Source organism: Sorex fumeus, unplaced genomic scaffold (genome assembly GCF_029834395.1).
Source record: "Sorex fumeus unplaced genomic scaffold, SorFum_2.1 ptg000041l, whole genome shotgun sequence".
NCBI lineage: Eukaryota > Metazoa > Chordata > Mammalia > Eulipotyphla > Soricidae > Sorex > Sorex fumeus.
The window spans coordinates 3,748,208-3,763,771 of NW_026606098.1; the positions used below are offsets into that span (position 1 = coordinate 3,748,208).

Here is a 15,564-nt window from a genome sequence, read left to right on the forward strand (position 1 = left end):
ATTCCAATATTCTATTCCTTCTGGTGAGGGGGGAGAGCTGGGGACCATTCCTGAATGTGATCAGGGCTCACTCCTATCTCTGTGCACAGGGGTTACTGCTGGAGGGGGGGGATCAAAAGGGATGTTGATTGAAAGCCAAGTGCCTTACCCATGGTACTATCTCTCTATCCCTAACTCTTTTTTTTTTCTTTTTGGGTCACACCTGGAAATGCTCAGAGGTTTTTCCTGGCTCATGCACTCAGGAATTACTGCTGAAAGTGCTTGGGGGAACCCTATGGGATGCTGTGAATCAAACCCGGGTCTGCTACATGCAAGGCAAATGCCCTCCCTGCTGTGCTATAGCTCCAGTCTCCCCCCTCCCCTTCTTTTTTCTTCTGTTTTTTGGGTCACACCCGGCGATGCTCAGGGGTTACTCCTGGCTCTGCACTCAGGAATCACTCCTAGCAGTGCTCAGGGGACCCTATGGGATGCCAGGGATCAAATCAGGGTCAGATGCGTGCAAGGCAAACGCCTTACCTACTGTACCATCACTCCAGCCCTGTCCCAAACTCTAACGGCGAACAATCCGTCATGCAAGTTCTTCAGAATGTAAAACAAAGAAACAAACCACTCAGACTCTCCCACTCCTGTCTGCTCCCAGCCTGCTCCTCGCATCCTCCAGGCCCAGGCCCAAGGCCGCTCTCCTGGCTCCTTCTCCTGCTGGCCTGTCCTCAGCACCCGGGGAAGAAGTGTCAGGGAGTCTAAGTCAGCTCTTGCGATTCCTCTGTTTTCCCTGCTCTAACCTAGCTCCAGCTCCTGCAGAGACAGCAGGAAGTGCTGAGACACCTGCAGCCCTGGTCCCACCTGCGTCTGCTCTTCCTGGGATGTTCTTTCTCCCTGGTCCCTGCTCCCTGGGCTCCGGCCAGAGCATTTCCACTCCTGTGGGGTGGGCAGGCCTTTCCCATAGCTTACCTCCATGGGCCTGGTGCTCTCCGGCTCACGGTTTGGCTCTTTTTCACTCCTCGATGTCCTTGCTCATGCCTCTCCTTCCAAGGAGGCTTGCCCTATGACCCTGCAAAATCCTGCAGATTGCAAACCCACCCAGGGCCCCTCGCTGCCAGCCAAGCCTCCTCACACAACCGTGATGAGAGGCTGCACAATTTACCCCTTTGCTTCTGCTCTCGGTCCTTGCCCAAGAGTGGAAACTGTCAGTGGCACACACACTGGCTTACAGGAACAGACACTCTGGCATTTATTTATTTATTTAGGCAACAAATCTGTCACTCCCATTGTTCATCGATTTGCTTGAGCGGGCCCAGTAATGTCTCCATTTTTTTGAGACTTGTTGTTACTGTGTTTGGCATATTGAATACATCATGGGTGCTTGCCAGGCTTTGCTGTGCGGGCAAGATACTCTCAGTAGCTTGCCAGGCTCTCCTAGAGGGGCGGAGGAATTGAAGCCAGCTCAGCCAGGCTGGCTGCGTGCAAGGCAAACACCCCACTGCTGTGCTATCGCTCCAGCCCATATGTGTGGAAATATATATATATATATATATATATATATATATATATATATATATCACTGTCACTGCCCTCCCATTGTTCATTGATTTGCTCAAGAGGGCCTAGTAACATCTCCATTTTGAGACTTGTTGTTACTGTGTTTGGCATATTGAATAAATCACGGGTAGCTTGCCAGGCTTTGCCATGTGGGTGAGATACTCTCGTAGCTTGCCAGGCTCTCCCAGAGGGGCGGAGGAATCGAACTTGGCTCAGCTGGACTGGCTGCACACAAGGCAAATGCCCTACCGCTGCGATAGCACAGAGGTAGGGCGTTTGCCTTGCACGCAGCCAACATGGCCGACCCGAGTTCGATTCCTCCGCTCCTCTCGGAGAGCCCGGCAAGCAACCGAGAGTATCTCGTCCCCACGGCAGGGCCTGGCAAGCTCCCTGTGATGTACTCAATATGCCAAACACAGTAACAACAAAGTCTCCAATGGAGACGTTACTGGGCCCGCTCGAGCAAATCGACGATCAACAGGAGGGCCAGCAATATCCCGTTGATCATCGATTTGCTCAAGCGGGCCCAGTAACGTCTCCATTGGAGACTTTGTTGTTACTGTGTTTGGCATATCGAATACTCTTGGTAGCTTGCCGGGCTCTCCGAATATATATATATATATATATATATATATATATATATATACACACACACACACATATATGCCTCCTGGAGAGACTGGCAAGCTACCTGTGGCATATTCAAGATGCTAAAAACAGTAACAATAAAGGGTCTCATTCCTCTGACCCTGAAAGAGCCTCCAATATGGCTGCGTTGGGAAAGACGAGTAAGGAGAGGCTACTAAAATCTCAGGGCTGGGGCGAATGGAGATGTTACTGGTGCCTGCTTGAGTAAATCGATGAACAATGGGATGGCAGTGATACGGTGATACAGTGATTTATTTATTTAAAAAATTTTTATTTATTTTTTGCTTTTTGGGTCACACCTGGCAATGCACAGGGGTTACTACTGGCTCATGGACTCAGGAATTACTCCTGGCAGTGCTCAGGGGACCATATGGGATGCTGGGAATCAAACCAGGTCAGCCTCGTGTAAGGCCAATGTCCTACCAGTTGTGCTATCGCTTCAGCCCCTGACTCTGGCATTTAAAAGACGTTGATCAAACTGTTCGCTAGTATCACAGATGTATTATAAAAATCTAATACATTTTCTTTGAGGGGGGTGGGCAAAGGCTAATTAAGTGGGTTTTTTGGTATTATTTCAACTCAAACGGATCATGTTGAATACCTAGATTTATGATGAACTAGAATCTTTTAAAAATAAATGTTAATGATTCAAATGGCCTCTCTTTGAATTTATGTCTCCTAAAAATTGACCTTAAGATATTTATATCTGTATGGCCAAACAGTCATATTTCCTACAATTTTTCCTCAAATAAATAATATGAAAAGGCAGACAAAGGCTAATGTATAAAGCAATTTATTTGATATATTATCATCATGGTGAAGAAGCACTAGCGGTAAGCTAAATATTTAGAATTAGAATAGATATTTTTAGAGTGCAGATCGTAGGTTGGGGTGAGATAGTACACATGGGGCCAACCTGGGTTTGATCCCCAGCATCCTATATGGTTCCCTGAACTTGCCAGGATTGATCCCCGAGCACACAGCAGGAGGACACCCTTAGCACTTCTGGCTATGACCCAATGACAAAAACAAAATGACAGCCATTTGTTTGTAGGGATGTGTAAGTCGGGGAGGGGGTGGAGGCTGGGAGGAGGAGGTTCTAGAAGATAAGCATTTGGTATATATCAGGACTTTGCAAGAGCGCCTTGACATGAAGGCCTAGTATCAACCCCTGCAGGAACACCAGGGTGTCTGAGGACTTTCCGCACTCATCACTTCACACAGACCCAGCTGTATTCCACTGAGCCTGGCTTCACTCAAGGACACTTGACGAAACAGTAGAAACAACTATCAGTGTAATAACTCACGACTCACACATTCTGTCTTTGTGAATGCCGGTGTGATACAGGGGGAGGTAGTGGAAGGGGTCTCTTTTGGACACTGAGCAAGATACATCCCCGCAAGGAACACGCTTTGTGCTTTCAGCTACAGCCTCAGTCAGTGCTCCTTGTCACAGAATTCCACCTACTTTTTCTCAAGATAAAGTTTAAAGAGTTACAGAACTAAAGACTGTTGTTACTCAGGCAAGTGCCCTTGGCAGACATTTTCCTAGAAAATAAAGAAACGAGTGTAACACTCTGCCAGCCACCTGTGAGATCGTATGATGGTTTACATGTGTACTGAATTGGGTAAACATTTGGAAGCCATGTTTAACTCAGTGAACCTGTTCCTTCCAAATGTTCCATGTCCATTCAGAGGGTGTAACAGAGCAACCCATGGAAGTAAGCAGAGAACACACAATGCATGGAACGTCTCTCTCCTGGGACTCACTTCAGAGACACTGTAGGTTTTACTTTTTGGCACAGCTCTGAAGACTAGACAGTAACTTGTGGCTTAGTCACTGTTAGATACAGTCATTGCTTGTCTCTGTGATTGGAAGGGGAGCTTTGTGAGTGAAAGAACCTTCTCTCTTTCTTTATCATTGTTTCCTTCCAAGCCCACATCAGTGCCTATATATGTGAGGCAGAGCCTGTAAGTCAGGTTTAAAGAAGTATTACCGCTACCTGGATTTCTGTGCTCCTATGGCCATTCTCATTTAAGCAGAATTTCTAATAATTTGAGAAAACTCTTGGACACATGGCAATGAAAAAACTTTCAATATTTGTTTACACGTTAATTTACACATTAGTATGTGTGGCAAATCACATGTAACAATACTTTAGATGGAACAGATAACGTTTACACACATCATAGAGTGTGTATATGTGTGCAACTACAAGTGTTGCTAAAAAGTGTTGCTCACAGAGCTTGTGCGCAAAGTTGGAGAAGATCAGAGAAACCTCTGCAGTTTTGTGTCCAAAGGATTTGAGACAATCATGGTCACGGGAATGCAGGGGATGAGTTTAGAGCAGGGCCATAAGACTAATACAGCAGGAGGCTGCTTCCCCCAATTTCTCAAATCACCTCCAAATATTTCAAGCCTATTTTCAACACCCCCCCCCCTTTATGTTGCTTACCTGCATGTTTGGAAAGTCTCATCTTATGTACAGGCAAGGGAATTAACCTGGGGGGAAAACATGGTGTCCCTGAAGATCTGCAATTAGAAACCTTTGGGTTTGTTGGTCTTTGAAGGAAACCGAAGCTGACTCACCCGATATCGCAATTTCACCCTAATGCCAGCTTCCACGATCATCCTTGTCAAGATGTCAGCATGGAAAGCAGAATTTAAAACTCAGGAACATTTTCCATGGGGCCCCTTAATGATATGGTTCAAACACAGTTTGACCTGCACCTCTACTCAAGTTGAGGTGTATTGTTTACTACAGTATCTCTTGTTTGGTTGGACTCTGAAATATTTTTGAGGTTTTCAGGAAAAGAAGGATAAATTTTCTAGAATTGTCTGCTAGAGAGATAGATAACTAATGTGGTAACATGTTTCTGTTTCCTAGAATCCTGTTTCAATGCACATTCTCAGAAAAACACAAGTCAAACAATCACATGAAAATGAATGGGCTACAGGCATTGGGCAGAGGTGGTGGTAAGAGAAAGCATTGAACATGCTCTGGCTTTTCTCTCTCTCTCCAGCCCTCCGGAGCTTACTATGCAAATTCCTGGTTCCTGGGCACTGGTCTAGTGAAGCTGGGCATAGAAGAATCACTTACCCTTGACTGTCACGTGAACACTCTGGCTGGTGGACAGCTGAGGCTGAACCAGCACATTGCATGTGTACTCTCCTTCGTCCACCTCCTTTTGTACATCCGAGAGTTTTAGAGTTCCATTGTTCTCAAATGCCACTTGGCGATGGTTAAAAGGAAGCAAATTAGAGTTCTTGTACCATTTGATGGAGTAGTAAGGGTAGCCAATCACACGGCAGTGAATGTATGTGTCCCGCCCTGCTATTGCTGTGATATTTTTCATTGGTCGAATGCTTGCAGGCCCTGGAGAGACACAAAGGAACTCTTGAAAATAATTTAAGGGTATGCCTCATGTGCAGAAATAGGTACACATTTCCTTGAATTGAACAGTGTAGATTATTTGCGTGTAGGCACTATTTTTTTTCCAATTAACATTTTCTACTAAGAAGGGGCTTTTTTGTTGGTTGGTTTGTGCTTTTGTTTTCATTACTTTCCAAGAAACCCAATGACTTTTGAATAATTTAATTGCTCAACCACCATTAAAATGCTTTCAATGTCGAGAAAAGACACTTTAGTCCATACAAGTGACTCGTCTGACCAGGACAGTCATGCTCTTTTTGTGCTTTCAGTGGTTGAACTCTCTATCAAAGAGGTGATGGCGATGAGGTTATGCCCGGTTGCACTATGGCTGTACGTTAAGATACAGTGTCCACAGAGCTTTACCATGAATGAAGAAGTAGAGCAGAAGAGGAGGGAGGGGAGACCATGCAGAGCATAAACCAAGAGAGATCAAGTGGGTAACTCTCAGGGGAACCCAGATACCAGACTGACTACAGAACCCAAAGGCCGTCTTCAACCTCAACCAGATCTGCTCCCCTACTGAGCAGGGGCACGGGCAGGAACGGGCAGTCGCGGTCCCTCCCTTGCATTCATTCCAAGCCCCCTCTCGGTTCATGCAGAACCCCTCCTCCCCCACTCCAATGAGTCATGTGTGTTTTTTGAGGAGCTGATTTGACAAGCACCTCTTACGTTTATTCGAGCCTGGTAAAGGACGACTCCCGCTGAGTTGTTGGCCGTGCACCGGTAGACGCCCCCGTCTCGGACCTGAGAGCTGGAGATGTTCAAGTAGCTGACCACGTTCCCCTCTGACGTGATCATCTGGCTGATGCGGTGGCTGCCTCCCTTGAGGATGGGGTCGTCATCCAGGGTCCACGTGATGGTGGGCAGTGGGGTCCCCTTGACGTTGCACATGAGGGAGACGGGCTCTGCTGGGCTCACCACTTTTTCGCTAAAGGCAGAAATGATTTTGGGGGTTCCATCTGTGGGGCGACAAGGGATGGAAGGAAGTGGCATACACAGAAGTTAAGGGATTTCCAAAAGGCAGTGTTTCCTCACCAGGATGAGGAGGACATGGCGGGTAACCAGAAACCCAAAGCTTAAGTTTCGTTCGATTGGTTAAACTAAATGCAAGCAGATTTCATTTTCCAAAACAGATACATAAGCTAAGGAAGATCATGTGGTAGGGTTCTGTGGTGCTGGAATTTGAACCCATATTCCTCTAGATGCCAGGCACATTGCCCTCGCCCTAGAACTATTGTATTACCCAGCTCTACTAAATTCCTGCATTTCCTTCTTGCCACAGTAAGGAAAACAATAATGCCAACTGGATGTTGGCATTGAAGTATCTCACTACGTGGATGCCTATGACTCAAGACTGGCCTGGCCTCAGCTGAAGCAAACTATGCAATCCCATCCCACACCTCTTGGTTATTCTCTCGAGGTTAATTTGGATTTCTGTTTGTTTTTGACACTCAGAGATTACAGCTGATACCCAGGGACTGGACCAAGCGGTGTGCTCTGGGCTCACTCCTAGCAGTGCTCAGGGGACCATGCAGTGCCAAGAATTAATCCTGAGCACCCATAGGCACAGCAAGCTCTGAACCCACTGAGCCTTCTCCAGACCCTACTCTCAGGTTGACCCTGGGCTGCCAGCCAGGGCATTTCCTGGAGGAATAGAGGACATCTTTAGCTGTAGCATCTTTAACGCCTTTTTTCAGAAGAAATCATCTTCTCTAGAATTAAAGGCAAAAGAAAAATAAACGCATATAGGTTTCATGGGATGAAGAATCTTCATCCCCCTCAGAGAGCCCATCAAGCTACCGAGGGTATCCTACCCGAACAGTAGAGCCTGGCAAGCTCCCCATGGCATATTCGACATGCCAAAAACAGTAACAATAATGGGCCTCATTCCCCTGACCCTGAAAGAGCCTCTAATATGGCACCATTGGGAAGGACGAGTATGGAGAGGCTGCTAAAATCTCAGGGCTAGGACGAATGGAGACATTACTGGCACCCGCTCAAGCAAATCAATAAACAACCGGATGACAGTGATATAGTGCCAGTGATAGGTTTCATGAGCACTGTGAGGGTGTAGAAGCTGAAGGCAGTTAGGGCGTACCAGCATCTACTGAGACAAACATTATCTAAAGTGGTTGCATCATTTCTCATCCAAGCTGGGACACTTGGGAATGAAGTGGATGCCACAAACAATCACCCAACACTTCCCAAGGCTGTGTTGGGCAAGCAAGGAAATTTTCATAAGAATATTCAACTACCTTCCGTAGGGATCAGCAGATCACTTGTTCCATCCTTTTCTGCGCACATATACTGACTATTCGCATTAAAACCCATGTAATTATTATAACAGAAATAGCAGTGACTCTTGGAGTAATCACAAATGTGTTTAAGCCTCACCATTATGAGAGAAAGAGAAATAAAGAGAGAGAGAAAGAGAGAGAGGAGATTTAAAAATATATAAAGTCAAAAGCAAAAAAGTCACTAATAGGTCAAATGTGTTTAAGCCTCACCATTATGAGAGAGAGAGAGATAGAGAGAGAGATGTAAAAATATGAACATCAAAATCAAAAAATGGAAAAAGTCACTAACAGTCACTCCAGTCCTGAGCATATATGATTCCACAGGGGACACCTTTCTGTTTAGACAGCAGTGGGTCATTCTGACTAATGACCACATGCAACAGGACGTCTGTATCTGGTCATAAATCTTTCAGGGGGAGGTTTTGATGGGAGAGCACCAAGGATGGGTCACAGGTGGTGCCCAGAGGACCTGATGCCCTCTCAGCCATATTTATCCAGCAGAAGTGCATGGTCAATGCAAGGGTCCAGAGCTCAATGCTGCCCACAACTGGTGGTGCTGGCAGGCACTAGGGCATGTTGAGAAATAGAATGTTGAGAAATAGAAATTATTGATTAGAGAAAGGGGGGGTGGGGGGAGGGGGTTACAAGAAGCTTGCATGTCCCTCCTAGAAGGATAACTGTTAGCGTCTCCAGTAGCCCCAGATAAGAATCAGGGCAGCTCATTTGACCCAGCTATAGCACTCCTAGGAATATATCCCAGAGAGGCAAAAAGGTATAGTCGAAGTGACATCTGCAATTGTTTGTTCATTGCAGCACTCTTTACAATAGCCAGAATCTGGAAAAAACCTGAGTGCCCAAGAAGAGATGACTGGTTAAAGAAACTTTGGTACATTTACACAATGGAGTACTATGTAGCTGTTAGAAAAGATGAAGTTATGAAATTTACATACAAGTGGTACTACATGGAAAGTATCATGTTAAGCGAAATGAGTCAGAAAGAGCGGGATAGACACAGAAAGATTGCATTCATCTGGGGAACATAAAGCAACAAAAAGGGAGACTAACACCCAGGAATGGCTGAGATTAGTACCAGGAATTTTGCTCCATGAATGGAAGGCCAGCCACAGGCTCTAGGTGAAAAGGAAGCTCAGATAGAGAAGAGAGTACCAAATGAAGGGTGTTGTGAGGGCCCTCCCAGGGTGGGAGAAGCATGCTAAAAGTAGTCGATAGACCAAACATGATTGCCACTCAAAGCCTCTCTTGCAAAACACAGTACCCAAAAGAAGAGAGAGAGAACAAGGGGGAATACCCTGCCACAGAGGCAGGATGGGACGGGGGGGGGTGGGGGTGGGATGAGGGGTGGGGGGGGATGCTGGGACCCGTGGGGATGGATGACGGGCACTGGTGGAGGGACGGGCACTTGATCATTGTATAACTGAAACCCAAGGACAAAAATTTATAAGTCTATAACTGTACCTCATGGTGTTTCACTAATAAAAAAAGAAAAAAAAAAAGAATCAGGGCAGCTGCTGGAGTGTCCCCTAGGGCTCTTCAGGAACTTTGCATCTGCAAATTCCTGACTTTTCCCTTACTGTCCTTGACTGCAAAAACTCCCCCTTTCCTATAAAATAGGAGCTAATGGTCTGCATTAAAATCAGAGGAAGAGCCTGCATTTTGCCCTGAGAACTGGTCACTTGCCCTGTATTTGATTCTGTGGAGAAGTTGGACATCACCCTGATTCTTCGCAACATAACCAGTTGTTGATATGCAGAAACACAGAGGTCCGTGTACTTAGCCTTACAACTCAATCTTTTTTTTTTCCAGATGTATTTGTAAATTTCTTTGCCCTGCTTTTATTTCATACAGCAATTCTTTTTCCTTCTTCCCTTCCTTCCTTCCTTCCTTCCTTCCTTCCTTCCTTCCTTCCTTCCTTCCTTCCTTCCTTCTTTTGGATATTTCTTTTTGTAGAGAAAGTTGACATAAAGTACAAAGTATCATCTTAAGCATGCACAAAGAATATACACTCATATGAACACTGAAAAATTGAGATTTAAAGCTTTTCTATCACCTTACAATTACAATTACAAATCGGAGAGCCCGGCAAGCTACCGAGAGTATTCGATATGCCAGACACAGTAACAACAAAGTCTCCAATGGAGACGTTACTGGGCCCGCTCGAGCAAATCGACGATCAACGGGAGGGCCTTTACCTTTACCTTTACAATTACAATTCACCTAGGAGTTCTTTCAGTCAATCCCCACCCTCCCAGGCACTCACTGCTCTATTTTTCTTGCCATATTAGTTTCTGCTCCTGAGAGTCAAATCTATGTAATCATCTATGTGCATTCTTTGCATATATATTTCATGGTACATGGTATATTTCAAGTCACAAACTGTAACTCTGGAGCAGTACTATTGCTAGGGACAGAAGGGAAACTGTCAGGGCAAGTTTAGGGATGGGGTCCTTAGGGAAAGAATTAGCAGGAGGCTGGGAGGAAGGGCCCGAGGGAGCCTGGTAACCTCAGGGGACCCAGACCTCAGGGTAGACCCTAGAAGAAAATCATCTCATCATTTTCTTCCCCATTTGAATGGACCACACTCTTGGAACAGAAATAAATGCTCAGCCACTCTTATTAAAAAGGGAAGACTTTAGTTTTCTTTTGGAATCCTACTTTAGGAGACTTCTCCCCAAACCTGGGTGCATCCCTAGGGGAATTCCTTCCCTTTTCTTTCTTTTCCTAAATAAAGTCTTGTACTAAATGCAGCATCTGTTCTCAGGCCCCTCGCTTCTTTCCATTGTGACCACTGCTATAACACCATCCTTAATAGAGTTTGGGGTTGGTGGGAAGCAAGAGGGAATGGAACAATTCGGAGTAACCTTAGGCGCAATGGGTGGGGGGGAGCTTCCAGGTTGTTCTCTTAAAGAGGTGGACCAATCGCCAAGGGGAAGAGTTGAGTAATTTTTTTTTTTCTGAAAAGGGGCTGTAGGCCAAATGAGTTTAATAACCTCTGGTCTAAGGTGTGGCCCATTTACGCAATCCCAATAAAGCAATGCTGCCCCTTATAGCTATTTTTCTCCTTTGCAAGCAGAATTGCATACTTTTTAGGATCCACTTAGCTGAGAACTGCCATGACAGGTTTTGGGGCCTATGAATGACTTAGGCCTCTTCCAGGAACAAGAAAAGCAGAAAAACCAGATGCTTTTGTCAAAGATTACATCCCTAGAATGAGATTAGGTCTCCAGAATGTAACTGTCAGGGAGTGGGCTGGATGCTGTGGGCCAAAACAACAACAGCATAATAGATGTGTACTCTGTAGGTAATATAAAATTGCTGAGTATTGCTTACTTGCCAAAATGAAAGTATAAGAACTTGCTGAACCTAGTGCTCAGGGTCTTTGTTGAAACCCGCTGCACCAGGTAGATACTTGGACCCCAGCTAGCTGCAACAATAAACCTCGCTGTGTGATTTGCATTACTGGCTCTGTTCTCTTGTCCTTGAGGCGTGGTCGACTCTAGACTCTAACTTTTGGAAGCCCCAGTGAGATAAGACCCCTCCTGGAGAACAGACAACCCTGATAATGAGGTTTAAACTGTTTGGGACAGGACCGAGGTAAGGAGGATTGGCCACCTCTCGGGGACTCCGGATTCTAACACTTTGCCAACACTCTTTAGACAATTTCAATCTAGAACATTCTTCTGTCTCTTATGTGCTGTCTTGCACATATTTGAACAGTTACCTTCTAAGAGTTACCTTAGATATCCATTTCCAGCTGCTTGACCCAAATGGAAATAATCTCAGATTTTGCTATAATTTAGTGGCCATTCTGAGGTCAAAGTATTTTGGGTTTTCATCATCTCCATCACTCTGAGGTGATTTCAGTGGGAATATTAGGCGACATGCCAGTGGATACGACCATTTCCGGCAGACCCTGGATATGTATCTGTAATTGCCTCTCTGCTTTCTTCTTCTACATTAGTACTGTCATCTCTCGGAAGAGGGAAAAATAAAGTGAAGCCCTTCGTCCTGAATGGAAATTGACACAGACAAATAAAGCCAGGAGTCTGTTCGGGATGCTCTCAGTCCCTTTTCTTATTCAAGTGACAGGCTTTTGGAGAGATGAAAGCAGACGTTATTTTCCCAGTGAGACCGGGTGTCTTTGAAATCTTTCTGGCTGTCACTCTCTGATAACCTGAACTCTCTGGGCATCATTATGGATTATCAATATGCTCTTTGGATTTTCTTAGTCACACAAGATGGTTGCCAAGGTAACCGGGATTAGACAGGTAATCTCTCCCTTTTCTACAAAGAGCCTAAAAATAGTGACTATGTAAGGTCTATAGTGCTTCGTTAACAAACTGGCTCTGTACAAATTGATTACTTTCTGCACTTAATTATTATGTGGAACACAGTGTCAGGCGTTTAATGAGTACCATGCCTTCAGCTAATTTCATCTCTGCTTTCAAAAACTCAGTCTGCAAGAAAATGCTTGAATCAAAATAAGAATATCATTGCTAAGCCTGCCTCTTCTTAAATACTAGCTATAGTTTTTTAAAAAAAAGTGAAGTCCTAGAAATCTCCTAGCATCAACACATAGGGAAACTTATTTTCCTATATAGATGGATTTTCTTTTCTTTCCCTTTAGGCTACATGAATGTCATGTAATTATTTAAGTCAATTGATAGCAGATGAATTTTAAAACATTTCCAACAGGGCATGCAAAAATAGATAAAAGCTCTGCAATTATCTGCTGATAAGTATGATTCTCATGTGACTGTCACCTGAGAGCTTCTCTCCCAGGCTATTGATAAATTTGAAGATAAAGTAAACAGTTGGTATTAAGGAAACCATTCAAGATTTAAATTCTATTATTAAAGCCCTGAGGTAATTCCTCACACATTCCACTCACTGAAATATGTGAATACTATATATTTTTGAGGGGGGTGACTTGCCCAGATATTGGCAGGGCTTACCTCTAGGTCCGGGCTTGGAGATGACTCTAGGGAATGCTCATAGGACCACGTGGTACTGGGGGGTGATGATTCACAGAGGAGTCATGCAAGGCAAGTGCTTTAACCCCTGTCCTATGTCCTCCACCCCTGCGGACTATTTTGTCCCACTTCATCAAGCACGCAGTTGTGAAGCTGCTCTTCATTGCCCTCCAAATTTTATTCCCCAATCAAAAGGACACTGGGCAAGTGTCTGGGGACATTTTTTGGCTGACATAACTTTAAAGTATGTTGAGGGCCGGGGGGAATTTTATCAGCCTTTAGTGGGTAGAAGTTAAAGATGTTACTCAGAATTCTACAGTGACTTGGACAGAAAAGAGGCAGCATGGAAACCCCTAAAAACAGAGGCAAATAGAGTTACAGGCATGAACTTTATGAGCTCTGCCTCTCCAGGTTACCTTGAACACATGTATAGGTCACATGTATGTTTCTCACTAGTTTACATGGAACCATATGACTGATGCAGCTTCTAACATACGCAATGCTCAGTTCATCTACACTTGTTTTTCCTCGTGCCTGCTCTGACCGAGTCAAAATCAGAATAGAGCTAGCAGCAGGACAGAGAGAAAGAACTCGTACAAAACGTCCTCAGCACCGCCACTGGCTCGACTCCCTGTGTGTGCACTTCGGGCTCAGGCTCAATGGGGGGAGGGGACAGCCCACTGACCTTCGAGGACCACCTGCACGTAGTCCTGAGCAGACAGCTTGTCCTTGCGCACGAAGCACTGGTAGGCACCGCCGTCACTCTTGACCATGTGGTCCATGATGAGGTTCTCGTGGTTGAGCCCCGTGATCCTCACATTCTTGCCAGGGTTGAGGATTTCACCATTTCTGTACCAGGAGAGCTCCTGGTCCTCACTGCCCGTCACGCTACAGGACAAGGACACCTGGCTGCCCACGCTGCTCTTCACCTTCCTGGGGCTGATCGTTGCTTTCAGAGGCTCTGCAGAGGCGAAGAGACAAAGCTGCTGAAGACCCTTGGCAAATATCTGCATCCTGGGAGCAGTCTTTTGTTGTGGGTTCTCCCTCATTGTGCTCAGGGGTCTGGGTGGGTGCTCCAGGGACCACCAGGCCAGGGGGCAGCATGAGGGCCCAGGGATGAGGTGCTGCTAGGGCACGTGCCTCCCGGTGCCTCTGCCCAGGATCATTCTGTGGTGTGCCTTGTCCCCTGGGAGCAAGTGGGCACACCCAGGGATGCTGGTTTTCTGATTTCCTTTTGTTAGGACCCACTTAGCCAGAGAACTGCCATGACAGGCTTTGTGGCCTCTGAGTGACTTAGGCCTCTTCCAGGAACAAGAAACTAGCTCATTTCTGGTAAACAAGGGTGGAGGGTCACAAAGTGCTAAAGCAGAAAAAAAAGATGCTTTTGTCAAAGATTAGGTCCCCGGGATGAGATTAGGTCTCCCGAATGTAACTGTCAGGAAGTGGGCTGGATGTTGCGGGCCAAAACAACAACAAAAAATGAACTCTATAGGTAATAGAAATTTGCTAAGTATGCTCACTTGCTAAAATGAAATTGTAAGAACTTGCTGAACCTAGTGCTCGGGGTCCTTGTTGAAACCCACCGCACTAGGCGGATACTTGGACCCGAGCTAGCTGGAACAATAAACCTCGCTGTGTGATTTGCATTATCAGCTCTGTTCTCTGTCCTTGAGGGGTGGTTGACTCCAGACCCTAACACTTTCTCCAGGAAGCAAAGGCACTAGTGGTCTGCTTACCTTCTCACTGACAAAATGGGGGGATTACCCAACAGGCAAAATCAACACATTACACTGGTCTCCTATATTATTGGGAACATATGGATGGGAAATCCTAGTGCACTGAGTGTCCGAAGATGGCACTGAGGGGTTTGTTCTGGGACACACACACACACACACACACACACACACACACACACACTGTAGCTTAACCTGTAAGAAAACAAGTTACTAGTATAATCATCTGTGACCATGAAAAGAGGTATTTTTCTTAAAATGAGGCTAGCTGCTGCTCTGAACAAGAACAGAAGGTCCAATGTTTCTTTTCAATAAACCCAATTTATGCCAGCAATTGTTTCTAGAACATCCAATACAGGCCCAGGGTCAGGAACGACTCACATGTTAGACCATAATGAATAGAAGAGTATGGGAAGGTATGCGCCTGAAAGTTACTAGGCATTTTTGTATGCTATTTCAGTCCTCTTGGTCCGGCCCATCTTGTTTTCATCTCCACTTTACAGAAGACGAAATGCTGAATCAGAGTGATTAACCAAATGTATTCAATAGGCAAATGGCAAAACCCAGTTCTCTACCCTAGTTATTCCTGATTTTTGACATTTGAAGATGAAATCTTTGTGCTTAAGGAATTTAATCTTCTAAGTGGAAAGAGAGATGTAAGAATGAACCAAGGTGGTGAGAATGTTGTCTGGCTCAGTTTCTCTGGAAGATAATATGGAGATCTCTTAAATAAATAAGAATAGAGCTCCTATATGACACAGCAATTCCACTTCTTGGCCCCTATCCAACAGAACACAAAAATATTAATTTGAAAAGATATTCACACATTTGTGTTCATTGCAGTACATTGTTTAATAGCCAGGATATGAAAGCAATAATAGACATGGAAAGAGATGATATGGAAGCAATAATAGACGTTGTC

At 45.2% G+C, this 15,564-nt stretch overlaps 1 protein-coding gene across 3 annotated transcripts in view; it reads right to left on the minus strand.

Moving 5' to 3' along the window:
* Positions 1-15,564, minus strand: part of DSCAM (DS cell adhesion molecule) — a 647,956-nt gene that overhangs the window by 233,638 nt on the left and 398,754 nt on the right. For all 3 annotated transcript variants that reach the window (XM_056119325.1, XM_056119326.1, XM_056119327.1), the window contains exons 6-8: positions 13,595-13,870; positions 6,284-6,580; positions 5,289-5,564 (exon numbers count right to left, since the gene is read on the minus strand). In XM_056119325.1, coding sequence (XP_055975300.1) covers positions 5,289-5,564; positions 6,284-6,580; positions 13,595-13,870 — 849 coding nt within the window. The remainder of the gene's footprint in view (positions 1-5,288; positions 5,565-6,283; positions 6,581-13,594; positions 13,871-15,564) is intronic.